Source organism: Adelges cooleyi, unplaced genomic scaffold, assembly GCF_023614345.1.
Source record: "Adelges cooleyi isolate 19-005CV unplaced genomic scaffold, UGA_ACOO_1.1 ACOO_flye_CR_arks_rails_tigmint_CR_PRNA_9, whole genome shotgun sequence".
NCBI classification, from domain to species: Eukaryota; Metazoa; Arthropoda; class Insecta; order Hemiptera; family Adelgidae; genus Adelges; species Adelges cooleyi.
In genome coordinates, this window is record NW_026096579.1 from 6,196,209 (window position 1) to 6,222,784 (window position 26,576).

Genomic DNA, 26,576 nt, shown 5'->3' on the forward strand with positions numbered 1-26,576 from the left:
TAGAATGGCCAATCTTGTATTAGGTAGTCTGTAGTGTTGTGCAAATCCGTTTTGATTATAATATTTGTTAAAAATAAAACCTTTCATATTGTCCAATTTTGGGATTGTATTTTATTACAATCCCATTAGACTCGTGTTTACATCAAATTGAGTAGAGCCCATTTTTAACACTTCGATAACTCGATCCACTAATTTTTAATAATTTATTAAAAAAATACTAAATTTTAATAATACATAGAAAAAGAACCAATTGATATACCAACAAATTGCCAGGCTTTAAAGGTCTGAACCTCCTTAGCCCTCCTCTTGTTGTGCCAATGAAGGAGAGGGTTTTGTGGTTTGCTGACATTGCTTTAAATGGGATAGCACCGTCTGGTTTTGTATAATCTGTGACAATATGCTGTGGTATAATATCGCAGAATTTTCCAGAAGTAAACAATAACACTGTTTACTGTTAATCGTCACGTTGCATATTACCTGTAATGTATATTAATGACACCGTTGTGCGCGAGGGATGAGACCTTCTCTCATAGTAAACACATCACCGACCATTGACCGTTAGCATGTAAACCGTGTCTGCGCGGTTTATAATTATGTTTCTGTCGATTTTCGTTGACAGTGTTCTCTGCGGTTTTGACGGTTTTGAAAATATTATATTTTAACTAGACCAGACGTGCGCTACACATGTGTTTTTGGCTTGCATATTAATTTGTACAAAACAAAAAGCTAGTACAGTGAGGTCGTGGCATAGTGGGAATGGGGAGGTAACAGGTTTACAAAAAAAATTTTAAAAACTGAAAGTGATACATAACAAAAGTGATAATTTGGGCGCGACGTCAGCGATAATATGATAAAATTATAACTAAATCAACAACATTCATTAGCATTTTGGTCAAATTCAGTTTTTTTTATATTCATTCTTTTAATGAGTTTTTGTTCTTTGTTTTTAGAATTTAATAAAATGTTTCCTCTTCATTATAAAGTTAACGAAAACTCGGGGTCTTTTTTACATTAAAAAACACCCAAAAATTGAATAAAATCCATTTTCTTTTTCAATATTAAATCAGTTATCGCACGTTGTATATAAAAAAATGACCGAAAAGTCAATCGTTATTAATTTTACTATAAAATAAATTTGAATTAAGAAATGACCTGAGTTCTTAAAGAGTGTAATCAATAATATTATAAAAGTATATTATTTTCAATAAAATAACAAAATACAAACAAATATATTGTATATCAAAATTTTAATTTTGGACAAAACGAAAAAAATGTTAAAAACCACAACAGTATTAAAACGCAGCCACTAGTTATATATAATAGCTTAACATAATTTCAAATCTTTTTTTTTTTTCGAAAAACAATAAATTCTACACTTTTAACAAAAGAAAACTAAAATAAAAATATTATCTCATTCATTTTTCAAAACCGTTATTATATAAGTAGTTCACATTATAAACGGATTTTTCGTTACATAACCATAATAATATAATGGATACAAATTATATTTTATTCGGCGCAATAAATAATAAAAAAAAACGTGACATTTGTGTTTTGTTGGGAAAAAAACAGATCATAATACTATAACAATCATCCAACTCGCATAACCTCGTCAAGCAATTTATCATCCTTTTTTATTCCTTTTATTTCTTATAAAAAAAATATAAAACTTGAGTAATTCAGATTTGTACAAAATTAACTTGAAATTTATGTTAACCATGAAACGGTTGTTTTTTTTTTTAAAAAAAAGCTAGTGGCTTTTTTAGTTAATAGTAATACACTATTAACAGCTGGTGTAGCGTTAAAATGTTGAAAAGACAAGTAGTGGTCAATAAAATAAAAAAACCTAATAACTTTTTAAAAGCCAACTAACGTTATTTTTTTTTGTTTAGCTTTCACGCGAAACTGAGACTTTAGTATGATTTTACAGTGATGTGTTTTTTGTTGTTTTAATAATTTTCGCAGTAAAATATAAATAGTTTACAGATTTAATTATTATTTATATAAAAAATTGACAATTAGTTACCGTTGAAACAACAAAATGGTGCATATCCACTAAAATAATCATAAAATAAATAGTTCCTTGACTTGCGAAACAACTCCAAATTTTAAATTTTTATTCTACAGGGTGATTTTCTCAAAGTAATCCACTCAACATTTTTAATCAGTTATTGAACTTACCTTTTCAGTAGTGTTTTATACAATGTGATCTCAATTTTAACCCCCTCCCAAATTAGATTGTTTTTTATAAACTTTTGAAACTTGAATATATTTTATATATTTATTAAGTTTTCAAATTAAGAATAATTTATTGAAAATGTTGACAGGTCGATAACCACTTTTGAATAATTATTTTCAAAGTAAATCCAAAAACTATTTTATGTTAAAAACTAAAATTACAACAACCTCATTTAAATGTATTTATTTTTTCAGTACATGTTTTATATCGTATATGAACGAGTCTATATTGACTTAAAAGTATACACTATAAAATATTATAATAAATTGTGTCCCGTGCATACTTTTAAATAAGTCAATTAATTTTATGTTAAACTTACTTCGAACGGTATAAGTTAATTTTCGACGTCGTTTTCGTTATGTTTAAACGTTCTTTATTGAAAATTGACACATTTCAAGTCAGCCGTTTCTCGTCCTGAATCGTCGAAATAATAATTATTATTGACAGTATTATGTTAATGAAAAGTAAAATTATGCGTACATATTTAATCTCAGGTAAAAACATAATCAAATAATGATTATAAATTAATTTACTCGCTTCAACGATTTCAATTGGAATAATTAAAACTTAACATAATGAAACGTCTGATTTAATATTATTACTTACTCAAACAGCAATGTTCAAAATTAATTCGTTTTAAAATAATTTATTGGCAAATCAAAAAAAATATATATATATAGGTCACTATGAAATGACTTAAAATAATGTTTTTTTATTTGAAAACATAAAAAAATGTACTACTGCGTGTAAACATTTATATTTATAGACAGACTAACCGTAGTCACACTGATGTCTATGAATGGGTACAAACTATTAGTATTGAAGAATAATACTTAAGTGATATTTTTCAAGAAAAACTTAGCCCATAACGTTTGTAGGTCAAGCTGTTCCGGTCCTATAATACACAGAAATAATAAATTTAGTAAATAAAATAATAAGTATATTACACTAAAATAGGAATAGCTTAACAAAATAAATATTCTTGATAAATAGACTTTTGAAGAAAAAACTTTTACCAATTGTAGAGTTGTATAGTTTAAGTATCAATCTAATCTTATCTATGGTATAATATTGAGATATTAAATTTCTTAACTTCACTAAAAAAAATCAAATAAAGAAAAATTGTCCACTCTTCCCAGGGGACAACGAGTTTTGATTTTGCCGACATAATTCATACCATTATATTTTGAAAATATTCCATTCAATTTTAGAACTAATTGACGTTTTTAAAAAAATTATAGTGTAGCTTAATTTAAAGTAGAAAAATATCCACAATTTTTGGATTTTTTTTCTCGATTTTCAAAAGAAATGGTGAATTTTTTAATTTTTAGCGCAACAGAGTAACTTTTATGTACAGTTTCTGATGTATAGACAAGAAAAAAATCGGTGCAGTGGTTAAGAAGATGTGATTTTTTTAATGTGTAAAATTGTTCTGGAAAACGTATTTAATTAATAGAAAATAATACAATTTTTAGCTGGAAAAAAAAAGAAATTTCGTCCCGAATACTGTTTTTTCCATGTTGTTTCTAAATATTATAAACACCGTATTTACAACTAATGTTTTATTGTTTGTCATATTATGTTCGTTTTTATAATTCTTTAAACATAAAAAAAAAATCTTTCTAATTATATATTATGGATATATACATTTCAAACGTTTTTAACTGTACTTTATGCGTAAATTGTAAGTAGGTATTATTATGCCGGGTTGCATAAACTTTCACTAAACGTTTAGTGTACCATTAGATGTTTAAGGGTTCCTTAAACATAGTTTAGTTACCCGTGATTGGTCCATTAAATTTTAATTAACCATTAAATTCATTATGCAACCCAGCATTTGTACATAGTTAACCGATTTAATATGGTCTTTATGGGTATTAAGTGTAACTCGATTGGACTACGGCTAACTCCTTCCATTCTCTCAACCCAACTAATCACCATTTTCTTCCATCCTTTTCTCTACCCTTCGTTAATTATTTATTAAATTGATTAAAATAAATTATTCAAGATTATAATTTTCCTCTATAAATTATTAATATGTATAACATATCTGAAATGCGTACTTGACTAGGTTAGATTTACTTCATAACGCTGAACTTTATATGGAGAGTTTTATTGGTTTCAACTTAAGAATTAAAGCAGATAGTAAACAATATTATGTTTATTGTTTACATAATATTGAAGTTCCTATAGGTAGTGAAATTACTATAAAAACATCCAAACGTTTATTCGAGTTGGTTATTTATTTTACAATATTGTATTTAACTACCTAAGTTGTAGTAATATGGCTGGAAAGTTTCATATAGGTACCTACGGATGTAGCTTATCCGAAAACGGCTTTCCGTTCTTGTTTATTTTTGTTGTCGAGGATTAACAGGTGTACCTTTTTCTTTGATGTTGTGTTTATATCGAAACCCGCATTTTAAACAAATAGCTAAGTACGAAAAAGGATTTAAACGATAAAATTAAAATTTTTATCTTTGGAATTACCTTTTCGAGTTAAGTGTTTTTATTCTATAAATTTGAACAAATAGCGAAAACGTGATTTTTATTAACTATGTAGTAATGATAATAATAGTTAAAAATATTAAACTTGAATATAAAATACACTCTTGATATATTACAATATATAGCTTATAAGTTATAACTAAGTCTTCTGTCTCTTATCAGCTGGATCTCTTATCAGTAATATCTTATCATTTGATTTGCTTATCAGTAATCTCTTATCAGTCATTTAAGAATTATGGATATCCCTTTATCGACATTCCATTCCCACCCCCTCTTCTTCTCATCTATTCCTCCTCCTATCTATCACATTATCATTTACACACGCCGGTTGTTATTAAAACGTTTGTGTTTATTTTATCACGCTAAATAATAAGTAGAGTGTGGTAAATAAATAAGTGGATAAATAAGTGTTCAAACATCGCATTTATGTAGGTCAGTATGCAATAATTTTTGTTATTTTTTTTTGGAGAAGAGAGGTTTAATTTCCAAAAAAAATTGCTGGTTTTATTTTTTTTGTAACTTTAACATACCATGTGTTATTTTTCGACCGAGTCTCGTGTTTTTGTTTTTTCATCAACACCGTTACCACTGTGGCAAACTGCCGGTAGGTTACAAAACGTATGACGGGTCACGTATGAAGCAGCACATAATATTAATAATTTTAATAATAGTCTCGCGACGTTAGTGCAAGCACTTGAGATGTTATTATATTCTTACTTAAGACGGGAAATAATGCGTGCTATTATTTTGAACAACCGTTGTCGCAAGCTGACATAGAGAAAATGCTCATGTAACACGAACCGCGTGTCGCTCAAACTTGGTTTACTAAAATAATAATTACTCGGCCTTAGCCCATCGCGGTTTTTGGAGACATTTTGCTTAATGCTATTTTACAGTATTTCGAAGAAAATGAGCGCCTTGCGTTAAATGGATCACCCTGTAGGTACGGAATCTTAAGTCGACATAATATAGTAGACAACAATAATATCGTGAGACTATACACACCTTAAGCGGCATGTGAGATGCTCAATATAATTACAAGAAGCCTCGCTGTCTCACCGTCTGTGACTTGTATTTGATTTGTTCGCGGCTAGATTGGATCCCGACTATGATTCATTGTCCACGATTAAACCTTGCCCTCAAACTTATATTTCACTATCGACACACACACACACAGTACAAACCGTGAAACGGTTAATTGAATTTCGCTGTAACACACCTTGTTGAGCTTTCGCCAAAAACAAGCGGGACAAATTAATTAAGTAACCGCAATAAATATAATATGTACGTACATCCGTTTTTCTTTCAGAAGTCACGTTATACACCAATGCTATAAATTAAATTATAGAATTCGATCAAAGTCGTTTGCACCACACAGGCCTGCATGGAACTCTCAACAGTGTACAAGGTTAAAATACACTGCTGTAATTATTACTAATAATTACTACACATCACCATACGAATATAGAACATCAACCAGAGTAAACTGATTTTTTTATCCTCCATTTTCCATTTTACAATTTGTTTTTTTTAAACATTTGTAAAAAATTTGTATGCAACTTAAAAAACATAAAACCGGAATTTTTTTAATTATTATTATTTTTTTTTTTTTGTTACTAAATTTTTAACATTTATTTTGAGACCAGTTCTGATAATTGCACCTAAAAATGGCGACTATAACAACTTGAACACAGTGAACATTATTAATACCTTTGTAGTATATTTGAATAAGTTTTCAGACCCCAAACGTGTGCATTTGTAGATGATGAAAAAAATTACCAAATACCAGACAGTTTTTAATATTATAATCCTTTTCAATTTCTTTTTTTTTTTACTAAGCGTTATGTAGGTATAAAAAATGTATAATTCGATGCCACTTATCGTCTACCGAGTTTGTTCGACTTACCAATATACATATTTTTTTTATAATACTAACGTGGTCATTTATTTTTTTTGAAACGAGGTTGATTTAATGGCTGTGCCTGCCTAACCTCTCGGCTTAATGAATCTATGTTTGGTGTTGCGTTTGACCGAAATCTAATTTGCATTTTATAATGAAAGAAACTCCGTCAAAAGTTGTTCGATATGGCGATTTTGTTTTTTTTAATTAAAGCAATAAATAATACAGTTTTTTTTCGTTTACACAGGTCGCTCTTGTAAAATCTACTTTTTTTTTAGTTTTCTTTTGATCTTAAGCGCTTTTCAGTAAGTTTGTCTTTGTACTAGTTTTAATATTGGCAGCGGTCTTATAATATTATAAAAATAATAATCAAGTAAAATAAAAATACTAATAATAATTTGTCTCTACACAATTATTTTTTAATTAGTATACTATTTTCTCTCATCAAGCCTTATCTAAGAAGATTATAGGGTTTTTTTTTAATTCAGACTCTAAATCAAAACTTACTTATCAAAAAGTTCTTTCTTATTATTAGGTAAAAAAAATCGATGAGAATTTGGACAAAAATGCTGTTTGTATAAAAAGAACCGGCTGAGGCGATTGATTTGACATAGTTACATAAAAAATTGTTTTGTGTCGATTTTGTATGTAGGTGTACATTTTTTTTATGACCAAATTTCATATCACGGTAATTAAAATAATCAACTACACTGTTACTTTTTATCTATTTAAATATATTGTTTGCCCTAGAACAATTGTTTAAGGGGGACGTATTCACTATTGACATTTCAAGGACTACTTTAATGCTAAGACTACGGGGTATGCAAACAAAGATCTGATGGTTTTTATTTTACCTCATCCCATACAATTGGCGTCGGCCATCAAACCCCTGCCGGCAAAAATTATATTTGTACCATTTTTTTTATTCACCCCACGGCCTTTTTTCTTCCATCTATCTACCTTTAAATAAATCAAGTTACCCGTTTCACCAGTTCGTTTCTTTCCCTTCTTTCCCATCTCAATGGAATATTCCCTCTTGTCAATATTCTCTGCCAACATTTCTCAATTTTTTTTTTTAAACCATTTTTTTTTTCAGCCACAAGTATATACACAAGTCGGATATTCAACGGCTACAACGACACACTGACGGCGTCGTCCAACCGCACATTGGCTGTATTCAGATTGCTAGGCCCAACTTTTCAGTCTGCCATTGCCGTGGGTCTGTTCTGGTCGCTGGCATTGGTTCTCAATGTGATGCTGTTCACAAGAGCTGGTCGCGCGTTAACCGAATACCAAACGAATATCAGGTAAACAACAATGTGTGTGTGTGTGCGCCAAATAATAATTAGAATTCTCGTTCGCTAATTATTACAAGTTCAAATCAGTCGGATAATACTTAAGAGGCACGTGTTTTTATAAGAAAACCGCTTATGCAAACTAACAGATATGATTTAAGCGTACATTCGATGAATAAACCATCTTAGATAGATACAAGAATTGTTTCTATAGAATTGTTTGCCTTTTATACCTTAGTTTATTATGTATCTGTCTCAATATTTTACGAACAAAATATATTTAAAGAACACATTTCCAGTGTTGCGTGTGATGTTTCTCTCCAGACAACTCCGGCCCGTGTCTGTTGACTTTATTATCATAACGGTATCCGAGTTTCAGAGATGTTTACTTATTTATCATATTCGAAACAATAACGAGCCTAACTTGAACAACGTTTGAACTTTAATATTGTTACTAATCATTTTGTATTAGGTACTTGTGCTCGTTATCGCACACATTGTACATAACATATTATTAACATATTCGATTTATTCCTCTTAAACTTATTTATATTAAAATGGCGTCTCCACAGTTATCCAGAAAAAAAAACAGTTTTGCAATAATAATAAAAGTGTGCATATCTAATCGACAATGTCGATTTTTTATTCACCTATGTACATAATATATATATACACTTAGTGCAATATACTGTCTCAAAACATTCGTGGGACCGTTTGTGGGCTTTAATTAAAAAAATATAATATTTAAAATAATATCATTCTCACAATAAGTCGAGAGCATGGGTTTTTCACGGATTTTATAAAACAGCTAAAACAAAATGCTAATAATCTCCACAAAATATCAGTGAAATATTCTAAAATGTATGTTTTTATGTTAATTTGTATTCCATTGCCAACAGTAATCTTGCATTTATATGCAAACAATTTTCGCTTTGAAGCGGAACCGAGAACATATTATATTGATTTTTCAAAGACTCGGTTTAATTTTTTGTTTGTACTTAACGTGACTATTTAACCACTGAACCGATCAATTCAAATATACCGGAGGTATCTTTTATTAAAAGACAAAGCAGTTTTTCTTCTTTACCGTTAAAAATCGATAAAAAAACAACAGTAAAATTGTTTTTACAATTATTTATAAACCACTACGCTCCATAATACTTACCAAAAAAAAAATGTTAATGTTTTTGAGTTTGTTTGAGAATACTTATAAAGTATACGGTTTAGTTATAACATTTTAAAAATACTGTCAAAACCAAAAACGAATAGGTATACTGTTGTAAATTCTGTCGAATGTACTTTTGGTCTTACACCCTAAGTAAAAAATATGTCTAGATTAAAAAAAAGAAATGTGTCTTTTTTTTAATAAATTCGCTTTTGTCTACACTTATTTTGTTATTTGTATTCGTTAATCTTTAAATAATTATAATAAAAATGTTAATATAAATTTTGTTGTTTAGTGACGTACCCCAATATGATACTATTACATAGTACATACATATTTTAAAAATAAATTTGTTTCTTCATTTTTAAAATAATTTTTTTTTATAGAAATCTTATTTGTAGATAACATTTGTTTCTACTTGTAAAAAATAACAGTACAAAGATTACATTTTTTTTTTGGTTTAGAGAAACATTTCAACTATTGGCTTATTGTTTCACTAGTGTTGGAAAAGTTATACTTTACAAAAAATTGCTTTCAGTATTATTCTTCTAAATCAAAATTCTTTACTTTGAGATAAATTAGCGAGTTTAGAGATTTGGTTACAATTTACAATGTGCAAACTGATAATAAATAATAAAAACTATTCAAAGTTGTGTTTTTTTTTTATTGCAAATTTTGTATTTTATTTTATCGACATTAATTGATAACACAATTAACATCTTACAACCTAATATTCAATCTTAGCTACAGTTAGGTCTGATGCAATTCTAATATATATTTTTTTATGTTTAAATAACAACGACAAGACGTGTAATTTTATTAATGATTTCCGATGCTACTTGATATTTATTTAAGTTGCTATAATCTTGTAGCTAAACAAAAAGAAAATGAAAATTTCTTCTGTTCAGTGCAATACATTTTTTCTACAAAAAAAGTTATACAATAAGAGCGATTGTAATCGATTGTTATACTTTTTGTTCATTGTTGATGATAAATATTTTTCCAAAACATCGTGTAGTATTGTTGTAATTTATAATTTATGATTTTTATTCGAACGTGAAGCTGAGAAAATATTGGCTGCTATATACAATGAATTAGTGGTTTTTTTTTTCAACATCAATTTGCCGCTTTGTCTGGTTCACAAAGGCTTTAAAAATTGCTATTACCACCGAACTGATTCACAGCCTCAATCGTTATCAGTTAACTATATAATGTATTTTTAGCATATTAACGGAAATAAAAATCTACCGTTATTTATTAACCGTAAAATATATGATTAAAGTAAGTTGATCTTTAACATTTTACTAAGCAAATAATGTTATCATATTTTTTCTGGAGAAAAAACGATTTGGGTTGTTTTCACTAACCCGGCGGTTTTTCTTTAATATAAGCCGATGATGAATAAAAAAAATATAAATAGATTTAACGATAATACATAAATCAAAGTGAATTCAATTAAAATCATTTTCAAATCGACAAATTGCCCAATACCTACTACTATTGTGTAAACTACTAACTTTGCTTAAAGTCTATTTTTTAATTAAATTTCATTAATTTGTCGGTTCTGGTATAAAAAAAAAAGATTTTGTTCAGTTATTGTTAAAAAAAAGGCTCATAGGTTTCTTGATTTTTTTTTTTAATTAACGAAATTTAAGTCTTAAGGTTATCACAATTATTATTCAGGATTAAAGAAAAACTATACGACTTGGAACTGTTTTTTATAGATTCTGTTTCAACCATTGGATCAAAATAATATGCATAATGTTTATATGTATATATAATATATTGAAAATTAATTAGGATGAAGCCCAAAGGGGTTGTTTTCATCAAACAACAAAAGGAATTTTTCAACCATACCAAAGCAATATGATAGCATGTTCCGGCCGTTAGGCAGAAAGTTAAGTGAACGGTTACTTTTTTTTATTAAAAATAAAAATCCTTTTTTTTTTATAAAAATAACAAAGAAGATAAATATTTAAATATTTAAATGGAAATTGCAAAATCATGTATAGGACCACGTGACGTACGTGACTGCTCTGCCTTTATGATTGTGACGTTTGCCATCTGCTAGCACTTTGATTTTTAATACTATATATATTTACATAAATAATGTTTCCTATGTAATTTTCGTTACAATTGATACGTCTATTGCAAAACTACACTTAAGAATCACAGTATTTGGCACGTTTAATTCAGAGGAGTATAATTATAGTATAAATTCACCAAAGTAAAAAAAAAAAAAAAAGGTAGCTTGTTGAAGTGAAATCTTTTTAAGATATAGTTTGTAATGCTGTAGTGGTGATACGCTTGTAGAGTGAACCTAAGAAAATTTCGTTTCACGCTCTGTTTCTTAACAGTGCAAAAAAATATGTAAAAATTGTACAGTTTTGTTTAATTATAAGAAAACTGTCATTTACCGTTAAAAAGTAATTTTCTCGGAAACGGCTCTTCCGCTTTACCTAACAAATTTCATTCCACGGCATTTTCGAGATTTTCCATCAAACCTAACAAACAAAAAACTTAGGTATTTTTTGTTTTTTATAATATGTGTGTGTGTGTGTGTGTATCAAACAGCTTATCGTGTTAGCTGTTCGAGTCGGTCGGCCTTTGCAGCCAAGGCCGTCACTGGAAGTCATGACAATCGATAAGCCCGTTATGTAATTTATTAGCTTATAGGTACCTATGTTATATTTGTTGTACTGTTTGATTCGTGAACATGACACGGGTGTTGCGATACAGTGTTGCTTTGTATTTGGGTTTACGGTATTCGAAATATATATTTATATTTTATATGTGGTGTACTTGTCGAGAATTGTGAAAAAAAAAAAAATGAAAGCTTCCCGTCGATCACGAGTCCGCAGTGACCGGGAAATAATTTCCCAAGACCAGAACCTCCATAACGTGTATCGTCAATGTTCGGTTTCTTAAGGTAAAAAAAAAATAAAAATAATCCCCGATAAGAAAACGTGATCCGCATTTTCAAGTCGGAAACACTTGGGGTTTTTTTTATTATGCTATTGCTATTTTGTATAGCAGAAAACGAACGAATGAAAAAATTGCAATTTTAAATGCAAAACACAAAGCGCAATGTTGATTTTCCCTTTAAGCCGACCAAGTACTCGACAATCACAATGCGTGAAACGCCGTCTTAAGGGGATTGCATGCGGTCTGTTTTTAAGGAGTTTTGTATAGGCAATATTTAAGAAAAAAAGTTGTTTTACCGGTTAATTCTATGAGTAAATGCCATTTTTGTTTATTTTAGATAAAAAAAAAGCCAGACAAAATTTTGACTACATAGTCTATAGAGATTAGAGTTCTTTGTCTACTTTTCTATTTTTTTTTTTTTTTTATTAAATTTACAATTTTTTTTTAATATTAAAACCCAGGTTTCTTTTACACGAGGAAAGCAAAAAATTAAACATATGTTTCCTACATAGACTAGTGAAATTTTCATCGTATATCTTTACAAGATTGAAATCGTGCCATCTAAAGTAGTCTAAATGTTGTCTGGGTTTTTGGTCTAAAACGTCAAAAAAAAACAATCCACATGCAATCCACAAAGACCAAATCAAAAATTGTATTTTCAAAAGTTTCGTTATTTTACCTGAATATTTAATAAATAATGAAAAATATGTCAAGATAACAGCTGTCAGAGGTATATTTTATTTTTTAAGTATACCGTTTTTTTTAAAAAAAAATTTTATAGCCTTTATTAATACAATAATATGACGGCTCGACGACTACATAATATTATAACAAAGGTAACATAAGTAGAATAATAAATATACAAAAAAGCGTAACATTTAAGGCGAAAATTATAGGATTCAAAATTATGTTAAATTCGATTTTGGCCAATTCTCTTCAAACGTAGAAAATGCCGTAAACGATTTTTACCCCAACATTGGCGACAAGTTTAAAAATAATCATACCAGCAAAATGTTATTTCAGTAAAAAAATCCTAAAAAGAATACATGTACTTAGGCTTTTGTTCTAAAATGGGATTTAAATCTATTTAGCCCTTTTAATAAAGCAAGGAAAAATATTAAAGTAAAACAAAAACAATTAATATTTATTTTAATGTTGGAAGCTAAAAAGCTACACATTTTATTTTAATACACAGTAGATATATATGTCATTTTTTTATTACCCGTCATTTCGTAAAGCTTTATGACATAATTTATATTTTTACTATAAAATATTGACATTAGCCAAAATGTCAACAATATCGGTTTAACGTTTTTTTTAACTACTTAACTTAAGTTATTTTAATTCAACAAACACCTGTCGGAAACCGTACATGCAGAGACCGAGAAAAACAAAAATGTATTTATTCCTACGTCTCTAGTGATAACTATTGTACAAATTATTTTAACAGACATAAAAAATCATCGAATACATTTTATTTAAAAAAAAAATGAATTCTTACCTTAAGTGAACAACTGTAATTCGGTTAGGTTGCTCGACACAATTTGAATTACTGCAAAAAACTGCAAAAATGTTTTCCGAGTATACAAACTATATGTAGGTTTTAATAATAATAGAAGTAGTATTTTTTTTTAAAAGCGCCATCTAAAACTTTATTAATATTGTTTATTTCCACATCTGAGTATTATGTAATTACATTAAACGTCTTTAAAATATACTTGGAACTGTTCCAAAAGTAGTACACATTTTTCTTTTGTAACTTTTTCTCTCGGAATGCGTGTTATTGTCGCATTCTTCTTAAACTTAAAGTTAAATTTTATACCTAAACTTCTATCTCGCATTTCAAATATCTCTAAGAAGTAATTCTTAGTAAAATATGATTTCTTTGTAAACTACAATTATGTTTCTTGTCCTACTATATTTCGTTAAAGTTAACTTTTTCGGTTGCGAGCTTCTTTGTATTATTAAGATATAAACTACATCGCGACAGACACACTTAAATATTTTGGCAAGACTCCAAATAGTATTATGACATTGCATTATTGTATGATTTTGACAACAGCGAAAAAGCCAGAGTCAGAGTCTGTAAGACTATGGAAATAATTATTCCACATGTGGAAGTTACACAAGAATACACTCAAGAGAACGGCTTCATTAATAACAATATATTTACTGTGTACTATATATGTTCATACATTATCATGAAAGTTTATTACAATATGTTACATTAAACTAAAAAACGAAATTACACCGTACAACACAAGAAATGCACAAGAATTACCATATTGTCCGAATTCAGCAGAGAAAAATGTCATAATATTCACTTAACACATTACCAATTTTTCAAAGTACGTCTACATACAACGTTGAAATTATCATAAAACCTTGTTTTTTAAACTTAAATTCAAATTTAAAAAAAATAAAAACTTAACGTAATAGCGAACAATGTTAGTACTATGATACGAGCTTGGTACAAGCTACAGGATTTTTTTTTTCAATCAAACTTCTAGAAAAATTCAACAGTAATACGACTGTCTAAAATTGTAAATCTTTTTCCGGGTGTTTTTATTTTCTTTATCTAGCTAATCATGAAAAAATTATCATTTCATTCCACTAACTAAACCGCTTATATTATTAGCCCTTAGTGTTTATTGCACCAACAGATTATGAGTCCATCTTCAGATCTTGGTTTAGACCAAAGTGATTAATAGAAAAGACAATTAGGGTGTGGTCTATCGCAAATGCTCGCAAAACACATTATTAAAAACTTAGACTATAAACATAAAACGTCTCTATATGGCACTTGGCAATAACTGAAGTTCCACACTCTGAAAACAACGATGGCTCCGAAAAATAATTATTGTCTAACTTACTCTGGTAAATACTTTTTAATGTACAATTAAAAAATAATTTAATACAAGTGTAATGTTAATACTACATTAATAGGTATATATTTTTCCGTGATTCTTTCTGAACACCGTTTGAATGGTTTAAAAAAAAAATAGTTTTACTATTTGTTAAGTCTCGACTTGCTAGCTTAGCAGCATTTGTTTTGTCCTTGTATTTTTTTTTTCTCAATATCATGTACAAAATATAGGCCATCTACGACCGCCCAATTCAAATTGTACATAATATAATACATTATACATAATGCGGTTTACTGTTTAGGTTGACTGATAGCTTCAGTATTCGGGCTAACGTGTCCCCGATGGCGTCTTTAAGTCGTAAATAGAGTTTATCCGATAAGCATATTTATATGGCCTGCGCTTTGAACCTTCGAGATTTCATACAATAAAATAGTGAACCGCTCGCCCGACAAAATATAATAATACAATGTTCTTATATTTTATTGTTTTTTTCCTTTTTGATAAGCCGAATAAAAAGTAGTTTTCCGAATGACACAGTACACAGTACTATATTGTAGTTGTTGTATAAAAACTATTATAGTTTTGAAAAAAATCTCAATCAATTCTCGGTGGATATATATATATATTGTGTATGACAGTTTGATAAAACGTAGCCCTATACTGGTATTATAGCAATCCATGTTGTTGTACAATTGATCAAACCAGATTGTTGCCTCAATTTATTTACCTCTGTATAAAACGCTTTTTGCACGTGGTACGATGTGATCACGTGCGATATACGTTACATTACATTTGCTAAAGTGTCTCCAAAGCAATTTAGTAAAATGTACCTACTGGTAGGAAATGTAGCATTCTACAAGTGTATCCTAAAAAAAATGTGTATTTTTATTTATACAATCTGAAGTGTAAATAAATAAAACAAAATACTTGTATAAAATTCAATAGACAGTATTTAGGTATATCATTTTTTAGGAAACCAAATCTGGCTTGTTATCATATTGAATGTGTGTGTTGGATATCTCCGAAACTGAAATTAAGTGTAATTAAAAATAATATTTTTTCACATCACTTCGATTGTCAAAGAAATATAACTCAGGCGGAAATTTTTAAAATGTTATTTTATTAATTTTATTTCACCAAATTTGTGTTTTAATAAAACACTAGAATATTTTGAAAATTATTTTTCTTTTACCACTGGAAAAATAATTATGTAAACAATGTTTTACTAAATTGTTCCGATAGTTATAAAAATTATGTAGCTAATTTTTCTTCTTCCTCAGCTGAGTTCTCGTTGTTCTCTTAATTCTGTACAAATAGGAATAGCCTTTATAAAAATATGAATAACCGTTCTTATCGTTATGTATTATCATATGTACCGTTATGCTGTATTAACCTAACCTAACTTATTATTATACAACCGATAATAGATAAACTATGATAGTGATAAAAATGATAATTCACAAAGAAAAACAATTCTATAGTCAATTAAGAGTAATTTGTGGTTTTATAATATAATTATGAAAAAAACCAAAATTATAATAGTGATACGCATGATAATTTATCAGAAAAGACAAGCTGATAAGAGATAAGACGAGTGATAAATATTGGTTATTGATAGCAACTTGCTGATAAGAAATATAATGGTGATAAGAACGATAATCGAAAGATAGGTTAAAATAAAATATTTTAATAAGGTATTTAAATTCGGATATAAGTCACTATAGCTACAATTAGAGTTAAGTAAAAAATATTTCTTCATATTTTCATACAACCGTCACAAAACTGGAATTTTTTTTTCTCCACAAATACAAATCACATTTTATGTTCAATAATTTCACATAAGTGCGTAACTTTTATAACATTATACTAAATTAACAGGAAAAATTGTGTGTGGTTTGATGTGAACTAAACGCTTAAACCTTATCCCAATATTAAAGCCTCGAGGCTTTAAAAATATCCCCAAGTTCTCGATTCCGTTAACTGATGAAAATGAAAACGTCTATATCATACTTCGTATCTTGCTGGAAAATTAGAAAGATTGGTTTTTCACAAAAAAAAAAAAAAATGGTACCTTAATACAATTGTAGGTACAATGCGGAACTGAAAAAGTATGGTCTAAGATTAATGTAGTATGCTCATTTTTGTAGAGCCATCGTTCTACTAGTTCTGTGTGGGTTTTTTTATTTTATTTAAAAGCAAATGTTTAATTAAAAAATGTATTTATGGTTGAGCTAGTAAAGCTATACGTAATCATAGTATTACATTAATCTCCAGAGCCTTAGCTAGAAGTATTTCAATTGAATGCACCGTACTTTACAATCGCCGCATCAACTAATCTATCGTAAGCCTCTATTCAATTTGTCTTTATTTTTATTACCCGCAGAAAAATATCAACATATAAAAAAAAACTCTCTGGGTTAGCGTAGTCCACACAAATCGTTTACCCTCCGAATTAAATACCTAATTTTGTTTTTCCTACAGGCTACAAATTATATAAATCCGACGTTATTACAAACGTTTAATATTTGTAGGCTGTAAACTCAATTTACAGTATCAAATAAAATTCAATCTTCCATTTGAAGAAAATACATTGGGCTCAGAACATGATCAGTTGATTTTTCTGTCTCTAATCAAAGATATTTAATCAGCTGATTATCATATATCATTAATGTCCACAAATCTATATATATATATATAGTAAACTAGATTGCTAATAGTTTACGTGCCGCCAGTAAAGATAATGAGAGTTACCGTTTTGCGCCATTTTTGTGTTAATTAGAAGTTGTTATCACATGTTTATAACTATTATCACTGTTTATAACAATTATAAGTTGAGGTAATAGCACAAAATTACACGTATAGATACATATTATTTTATACACAAATAAATAGCTGACATCAACTTCCCTTCTTGTCACTCTAGTTAGCAATCTAGTTTATTATAATATAATATATAAATATTTATATATTTATATATCTATGTTCATATTTTATTAGCCGTATATCATTTATCAACTGATATCTTATCAGTTATTCGGGGATTTTACATTTCTCCTTATCACCCAACCTTATCCTCACCATCACTATGCGGCAAGCACATCAATTCGTATAATGTATAATAATAACAACGTGTACCTAAGTGTTAGTAGGAATTCATCCATCCAAGAAATATAATTTAATTTAAGCGTATTTTGAGCAAAAACGGAAATCTAAAAAATTATGCACGGCGACACCTGGGTAAGTACCCGTGTGGTGCACCGTGTTTGTGTTTGGTACAACGCTTTGTTTGTTCGTTTCCAGCGAAACACGGTTGTCTAATATTCTGGTTGTATTAAAGTGGATGCCCGACTTGCCACACATAAGCTCACTGCTTATTCAAGGAGCTGAAATAAATATAATTCTATGAATTTCTATCGTACTGCGCGACCTCTTGAGAAACATAATGCAATTCTGATTTGTGTATCTCATATTTATGTGGGCAAAGTAACAACGAAAAATAAATTCCCACATATTTTTGCACCCTCTAAAAAAAACGTTATTGAAAAATAAACACTTGAAAATGATTAAAAAAAAATGTAACGTTTCAAAAGTTTAACCCCGTCCGCCTTACGATTGTAGAGATAAAAATATACTAGTAAGAGCCGCAACCATAAGGGGATTAGTGTAAAATAATATGAAATTCCTAAAGCGTTTCAAGAATGCTCTTCATTGTTTTATACTTAAGTGTTTAGGTTTGTTCATTCGACATTGGTAAATAGCACGAGAGTTGGGAACCCGCTTCTACTCTCCCGAGAAGAGAAAAATCGTGATTTGACGTTAAACATTTTAAATTGAGAAAAAACATTGCATTGTATGATGTAACATAACAAATTAAAGATATTGTTTTAAGGTTTTTTGTTTAAACACCCATCTGAAAGTGATTTACACACAAACAAAAACTGTGCAAATATCTTTAAAACAATTTGTTTATATTGTAAAGTTAGAATAGCCAATATGATCACCTACCTCCCTAGAGAAGAAGACATAATTGTGTGTACTCTACTTAACACTATTTATTTACTAAAATCGTCTCATATTGCTCTTAAAAGTATCTAATATCTAAACAATATGAATTTTATGATATCATGTCAATGTTTAAGCGTGTGTCACAAATTTATTCTGGTGCAATGCCTTTGTTCGTCGATAGTGTTGTCCACCAATACACATTTTAAATGTATCAAAACAGTTAAAATACAAAATTAAAAGTTTGAACATCCAATCAATAAAAAACAAACATGTTTATTATTGTTCGTGTGTAGGACATGTGATGTTTGCTTCCAACTTTTCAAATAGGTACACACGAACGTTGACAATCGTCGTTTACAAAAAAAAAAATTAGCGAAATTCAAGGTTTGTTTTGTTTTGCCCATTACGTCCCTAACGCTTCATTTGTCCATTTCATGGTTCAATAAAAAACGTGCAGTCATCCGGTCGTTGCTATAGTTGATTCGGAGGATAAACATCTCCAATTGAGATATTTGTAATATACTTTGCTCGATAAATTATTCTTGGTCATTTTAGTCCTTGGTTTACACGATTTTACATTTTTTTTTTATCAATTTCTTAATATTGAGGTCTGCAAACAGTTTTAGATCGGTACATTTTAGCTGAGATTTGTAAAGAAAACCATAATTCAAAAGAAAAGTCTGAGAAAGAATGTTGCTATGGTAGTAGACAATTTTAAAAGAAAAGGTGACATTATCGCGTTTACCAAAGTCAAATAAACATCAAAATAATCATATCCCGAGACTTCAAAGAATTATTAAATGTATACAAAATTCAACTCGTGTCTTGTACATAATAAAGTTTCAACTAAGAACAGAGTCAAGTAGCAGCTGATGAGAAAACTTAAAATTAGACTACAACCTGACCGGATAGTATTTCTAAGCAATTCTTTGCTCTTTGTCCGGTTTCGATAAGAATTACCTAAGAAAATATGTTTTAAGTATGTCAGAATCTATAACGAGCGCATTAAAAATCAGTAAAAGTAAATACACTATATTATGCCAGTGTTTAAACAATAAATATAAGACAACGATATTTTAATAGTTTTGGTCTCACACACAAAATGCAACAAAGTCAATAATTATTTTGCAGCGAACAATATATCTAATAATACAGTCTGGTTATTTTCAGTGAGCTTACAAATAATTCAATGCTGATTATGTATCTTCTTCGGGACTTCTTCTGACTTCGGGAAATCCATAAATTTAAAGGAAAATTAAGCCACACGGTGAATCTTACTGTAAAATATAAACAAATATATTATGATTGAGGTGGCAAAATAATTTATTTCCATGAAAAGTTCAAGTTTGGTATGGTTTATGTTTTTTGTGAATAACTTCAAAACAGCCTACGTCACGAAGATAAGGTTATCTCTGCGTTACTCTCTTAAACGTCTAAGACTGTTCAAACAGTAAATTTTACATTTTTTTCATCAGACATTTTACAAGTACGTTATTTCGATCACATCGTCGTTAATTATATTATTATGGTTAAGTGGAGTCGTTTAGTGTAAATTTCACATTTTCTATACACTCTGGAAAATCACCATTAATTAAGATTTTACTAGTAGAATATTATGTAAGTCTTGCCGTGTATGAGTTATGATAAATTATTTTAGATGGGATTTATGAGCGTTTATAATCAGTACATGGTGTAACATTCAACTGAACAGCAATTAAAATAATGTATTATATTTTGTGCTTAAAGTTTAATGACTATTCGCTTTCCAATGTATTCATTAACGAAAGCGAATATTGCAATAAATCACAAGTATATGATTTGACACATTTCAAAATTTAATAATCTTTGAAATTATCTTAAGAAAATTTATATTCTTTTAAATAGTGACCTTTTTAGGACGGGGTTTATTTTATTCCTTAATGATTTGTGTGTGTTGAGAAAATAAACAAACCTTTACGTTACAAAAACAAGTGAGGTTAGGTTTGGTTAGGATAAGGTTCAATTTGTTTCTGTTAGTTTTTTAGAGCTCAAATCTTCGCCTACAAAAGTTAAAATGTCCAATTTTTTACTTTTATTTTTAGGATAATATGTTATTATAAGCGTTTATATTTTACTTTTGTTTTATATTGTTTATGTTGTATAATATATTCGTTATTTGTTGTAACATTAAGCTGATGCATAAATTAATGGGCCGTTCTAGACAAATGTCGACCACAAAAAAAAAATATATAATTGCATAAATTATATTTCGCATGTATTTTAAGACATTATAATAATGACATTAATATATTATAGTTAATATAAAACACAAAATCATTACAATGCATTTATGAATTATTATTCATAACTAATAGAAAGCCGTGTAAGTCTTACACGTTAATTAATGGAAGCTAATAAAGTAATTCTTAGATTTTTATTGTGAGCTCAAATAGAACTAACTTTTTTTTTTACATATTTCATAACGAAAACCACATAAAATTTCCCTTGAAAAATAATGTTTTTGGTTGTGTATATTTTATGAGAAAACAGACTAAAAAAAAGTTGAACATTGCTATAATATACTGATAGAGCCATCATATTTCCCAATAAAGGCTAATAAAAAAAAATATATATACTGATAGACTGCAATATGGCCGACAAAAAATGTAAAACAAAACAATAGAAATGATTAGATCAACCTGCTTGAATGTATTATGTTGCTTGATGGATTTATGTTTGATGCATGTTAAATGTGGGACAAAGGAGATAACAACTATCAAGGCGCATCTAGGATACATTTTAAATATGCCTTATAATTTATAGAATTATACATTTGTATTTTGAAGTTGACATTTGTCTGTAAGGGCCTATTAAATTATGCATCAGCCTAATATTAACACGGCATAACCTGAAAATCTATAATCAGAATATTAATATTATTTTTAGTATAGTTATAAAATGGTGTTTTTAGTTTCAATCAAAATTGTGTTAGATAAATTGTGTTACGATTACGTTCAACTGGATATGTTAATTATATTCTAGTAAAAGAAAAAACAATTGTTTTTAATGATACAAAAATTTAGCTACAATTTCTCAATTTGTTTTTATAACACTTCACAATAAAAAATTGTTATACCTACTGGTTTGTTCACAGCGATGGTCGTTTTTTACAGCCCCATAATCTCTATTACTTCCTATAAAAAACCAATAGTAATAAATTTAAAGACGGTTTATTATTTCTCGGGTACCACTGGTTTCTTTTTTTACTTATAGTTTTATTTTATTGGAAAGAGACGGTATGCAAGTCCGTCTAATAAAATTCTTCGCTACTCGACACGGTTAAATAGTCTATTAGCATCTCGACTGACTTTGATCTGATCTACATTAACGTTCTTTCCCTTTACTATTCGTTAAATATGTTTCAATGATTTTAGGTTGGGAATAAACAAAAGAAAGGTCCCGAATGTGTTGCTGAAATCATCTGATAACAGATAATATGATTTATTGATAAGGAGAAATGGACGAAAAATATTTAAGATAAAAGTATAGCAATAAAGTATAGTTCCTGGATACCATACTCACTTGAATATTATTTATGAGAGGGGGAGGGAGGAAGATCAGTTCACATCTAACCTAACCTAGGTTAGATGTAATTCTTAAAACTAAATTCTAGCTAACACTTTATTATAGTGTTTTTAAGAAGAGTCGCGAAAACGTTTTTTACAATTAAACATAATATGGTATGAAATTTTTTGTAAAGAGGTTCGTTTTTATAAAAAAATATCTACAGACACTCGACGAAAATTTGTCGAGTTGACTTTAAGGCGTTATGAATACAACATTACCTAACATTGCATAATTATTTGCATTTCGCAAGCGTCATCGTTAAGTTTAAAACGATTAAGACTTCATTTCAGGCAAACTCAATTTGCTCGGCGTTCGCTTATCATTATCTACATTTTATTATTAAACGTTGACGCCGAGACATCAACAGCTAATCTACAAGTAGTTATCTTACTATCACAACGATTTCCCATTTTTTCTACAACTTTATGGTACTTGTTCTTAACAAAAAAAGTGAACTTGAACGATTTTTTACTTTTCCTTGAAAAAAAAAACATTAAATATTGAGTATGTCTTACGATAAACTGATTTCTTTCTCCTACCATTCCCTAGCTCTCTCTTCTTTGTATCGCGAAATCATCAAGTAATTTTCGCCACGGTTTTAGCCATAAGACGTATTTTTGTAAAAAAAAAAATAATTTTCAAAGTGTTGTATTTTTTTTTTTTTGTATTTTGATTCGCAGTTCGAACCCCACCATGTTTTGGCTTGCCGTGCTCCATTTGACATTGTCTTCGTTGGTGTTAATCGCGGTCGGTGCCATTGTTTGGCTGGACTGTCACCACGACCCTGACTGACAGCAACTGTACACTGGACAAAGGCCAGACCGAAAGCCCATGTTATCGCGACCGACAACCAGCAGTTCGGTGACCATTAGCATGGCAACGTTCACATCGGATCCTCAATCGTCGTCCATCATTGGCAATCAATTGGCACCCGGACCCAGCCTTCTGGTCAGAGCTTGTTAGCAGTACATATATCTACATACATCACAGTGGATGATATTATTATACTGTGATTAGTTTTGATTCCACCCGGCTGTTAATAGAGTAACCTAAAGAACACCTAAACGATATCAATACCAAATAAATCACGGACGAGTTCCGGGTTTGAACGCCCGACCTAATGTTCCCAAAAATAATAAAAATTGCATTCATTTTCTGAAATGGACACCAAAACATGCGACCTTTCCCAGCCACCCGATGGGAAAAGCTCCGGATAGACGTCCCGTTGTCCCATAGAGCCAATGTCAGAAAGAAAAAAAAGTAATTTATAGAAAAATATCACCCACCATAGTTTCGGTTATCATTTTTAACTTTAATCGCACAAATTAAACACTTGAATACCTACTCAGTAGTTAAGTGTACATATTCATTAAATCTGATAAAATTTACCACTTTAAACTTGTCGATAAAATAAAAATCTACATAAAATACAAAATGTCCAACGAGGTTTTATAAAAACAAACTAAAATAACTTCTAGAGAAATTTAGAGTTTTAATAGGGTTTTAAAAAATACTTTATTCAATTTCTTATTAATAACAATTATTGTATATAGTGGTACTTTTTTCCAAAATAAAAAATTCGTATACAAATTAGTGGCTTTTTATTCTGTTGTAGGTATAAAATATGTATTGAAAAAATAATCATCAAAAATAATGTGACTATTTTCCTTAAACAATAATTAACATACTATTAGCCAAACTGGTAAGAACGGCCATTAATGATGCTTTATTTTCACTTGCCTATGAATTGACAATATAATCTTTTTTTATTGATTAAATAGCTACACAATATTATAATGTACTGCTCAAATATTAATTGCTAATAAGTAATATTAGCTATTACATCATTTGGCTGTTTGGTTAAACAGTAGGGAAACAAAAATACACAGATAAGTTATGTGATGTTACTAACAAACTTTTTTTTCTTACACGTTTATAAGAAGTGTGACTTTTGCTAGCTATTGCGGTGGTTTTTCGATAATTAAAACTATTACATTTTTTTATTACTTAAATTAATAATACTATCGTTAATGAATCTTATGACTATTAGTAAAACATGTTAGTTATACTTATATCTATATATTTGAGCACTTATTTTACTATTGTTTAAAATCCATTGTAAATAATACATTTTGTATGATTACACCTAGTATATAATAATAACTTTTAAATAGGTATTAAAAATAATATATATGTAAATTTATAGTTTTAAACATTTATTAGAAATTAATGTTGGATAATAGTATTTATTTTGTATGTTAAATAAAATATATAATATTGTATACTATATACTGCATTACTGCCGGTTTCCTTGTGAATACACCATATCGTATTTGGTGATTTTTATTAGCATTTTCGTGACGTCGAGGAAAACATTACATTAACTTTATCAAAACAAAAATATAAAAGCTACGGTATACCCAATTAATGATAAGGGATTATTAACAAGAGAACAGCGATAATACATATTCAGCGAAACGAGATTTGTGATAAGGGGCTATTGATAAGAGAACACTAATAAGGAATTACTGTTAAGAGATTAGTGTTTATAAATAACAGATAAGAAGTGAATTTTTTACAAAGCTAAAAATCTATTCATGCTTAAGCGTTTTTAGCTTTTTGCTCTCAAAGTGTTTGATATGTTAAATTTCCACACTTAAACAACCTGTAAACGTTTTTATTTACTCTTAGCCTAATTACATTTCATGATAAAAAGTGCGTATGGTTGAACTAAAATTCAAAAAATTCCCCAATGTGTAAACTTAATATTAGATTTTGCATTTTGGGTTTTCCTCATAAAATATTTCAAACTGTTCTTCCTTTCGTTCATGAAAATACGTCCCAATAACAACGTGATACCTTTATTTCAGGACTGCAACCAAATTAGCCTAACCCAACTGTATGTTTAATTACTTTACGACCTACCTGCACACGATTTTGAAGTCTAGCTGGAAGTAATTAAATGCCCAAGTACGTAGGATTAATTATCCACGTAGGTCTCAAATTGAATGTCTCCAAGTGCGAATCAATGCCGTTATAATTATTGTTTTGTTTTTACAAATGGTAAAAAAACGGTTTTAATTAATTTTTCAAATCCTTTTATTATTTTCCGTTTTCCCCTTCTTATTTTGAGTTTGAATTGTTTTAATATTTTTATTCCAAATAAATTATTCCAATACAGTTTAATTAAAATACAATAGAAGATTTTTCTTAGCTTGTGGCATTGAGTATAGTAATTTAAACATTGAGTAAACCAACATTTGCTTGAATAAGCATCGATTGTCTTTGACGATAAACCTTTAATCAGTTGTGTATCAATGCTAGTTTAAACTTGCATAATCTTTAGAAATATTTTCAAAAAAAAAAGTCTCTCCCTATGCACGTTTTTAAAATACATTATTCATTTGTTATTCGAAGAAACCGCTAAGTTTTAACATTTTAACCTTCGCATCGGATGAGTGTTACTTTGGCCAACCAGATCAGGTCAATCAGATTAGTTTTGTCCAAAAACGATAGATTAATAAATATGCTGATTTCTTTGAGTGACCTCATTAGCTAACTATCAAATTTTTTTTTGTAATTTTTGCATTTATTAGTTTATGCGGCGGCGTTATAAGCAAAGCAAGCAATAAAACAAAAGTAATGAGAAACACAATCTTATTTGTCTTTAAACGTACATAGACCAAGAATTTGGTAGTCCAAATTATTCGTCCGTGTTGTTAAACATATCAAAATCTTGTTATTGTGCGTTTTACAGAATTCCAGGAAACGTTTGCCGTCGACTTTTCAACAGTATTATAATCATTCGTCATAAACTTGGAGTACAATTTAAAATACATAAATTTCCATCAAAATAAATTACACCAAAGCAAAATACCAACTCGTTTGGACGAGTCCTAAATAGTTTCATTTAATGTTTCCATATTATTATTATTATTTCTTTATCAAAGTAAACGAAAACGTGACTTTAGATGTTTTTACTTAGTAATTAATCATTTTTATTTTATTTTCCGTTTTGCAAACATTGTGTTTTCAAGTGGAAATTCACTCACAGTGGTGGGCTGTT

The 26,576-nt window shown here is 28.9% G+C and overlaps 1 protein-coding gene across 1 annotated transcript in view; it reads left to right on the forward strand.

Annotated features, from left to right (window-relative positions):
* The window catches only part of LOC126846726 (uncharacterized), a 47,000-nt gene extending 22,997 nt beyond the window's left edge, over nucleotides 1–24,003 (forward strand). The window contains exons 4-5 of the mRNA XM_050586506.1: nucleotides 7,744–7,954; nucleotides 23,191–24,003. Coding sequence (XP_050442463.1) covers nucleotides 7,744–7,954; nucleotides 23,191–23,302 — 323 coding nt within the window. The 3' untranslated portion in view covers nucleotides 23,303–24,003. The remainder of the gene's footprint in view (nucleotides 1–7,743; nucleotides 7,955–23,190) is intronic.
* Nucleotides 24,004–26,576: the final 2,573 nt, after the last annotated feature.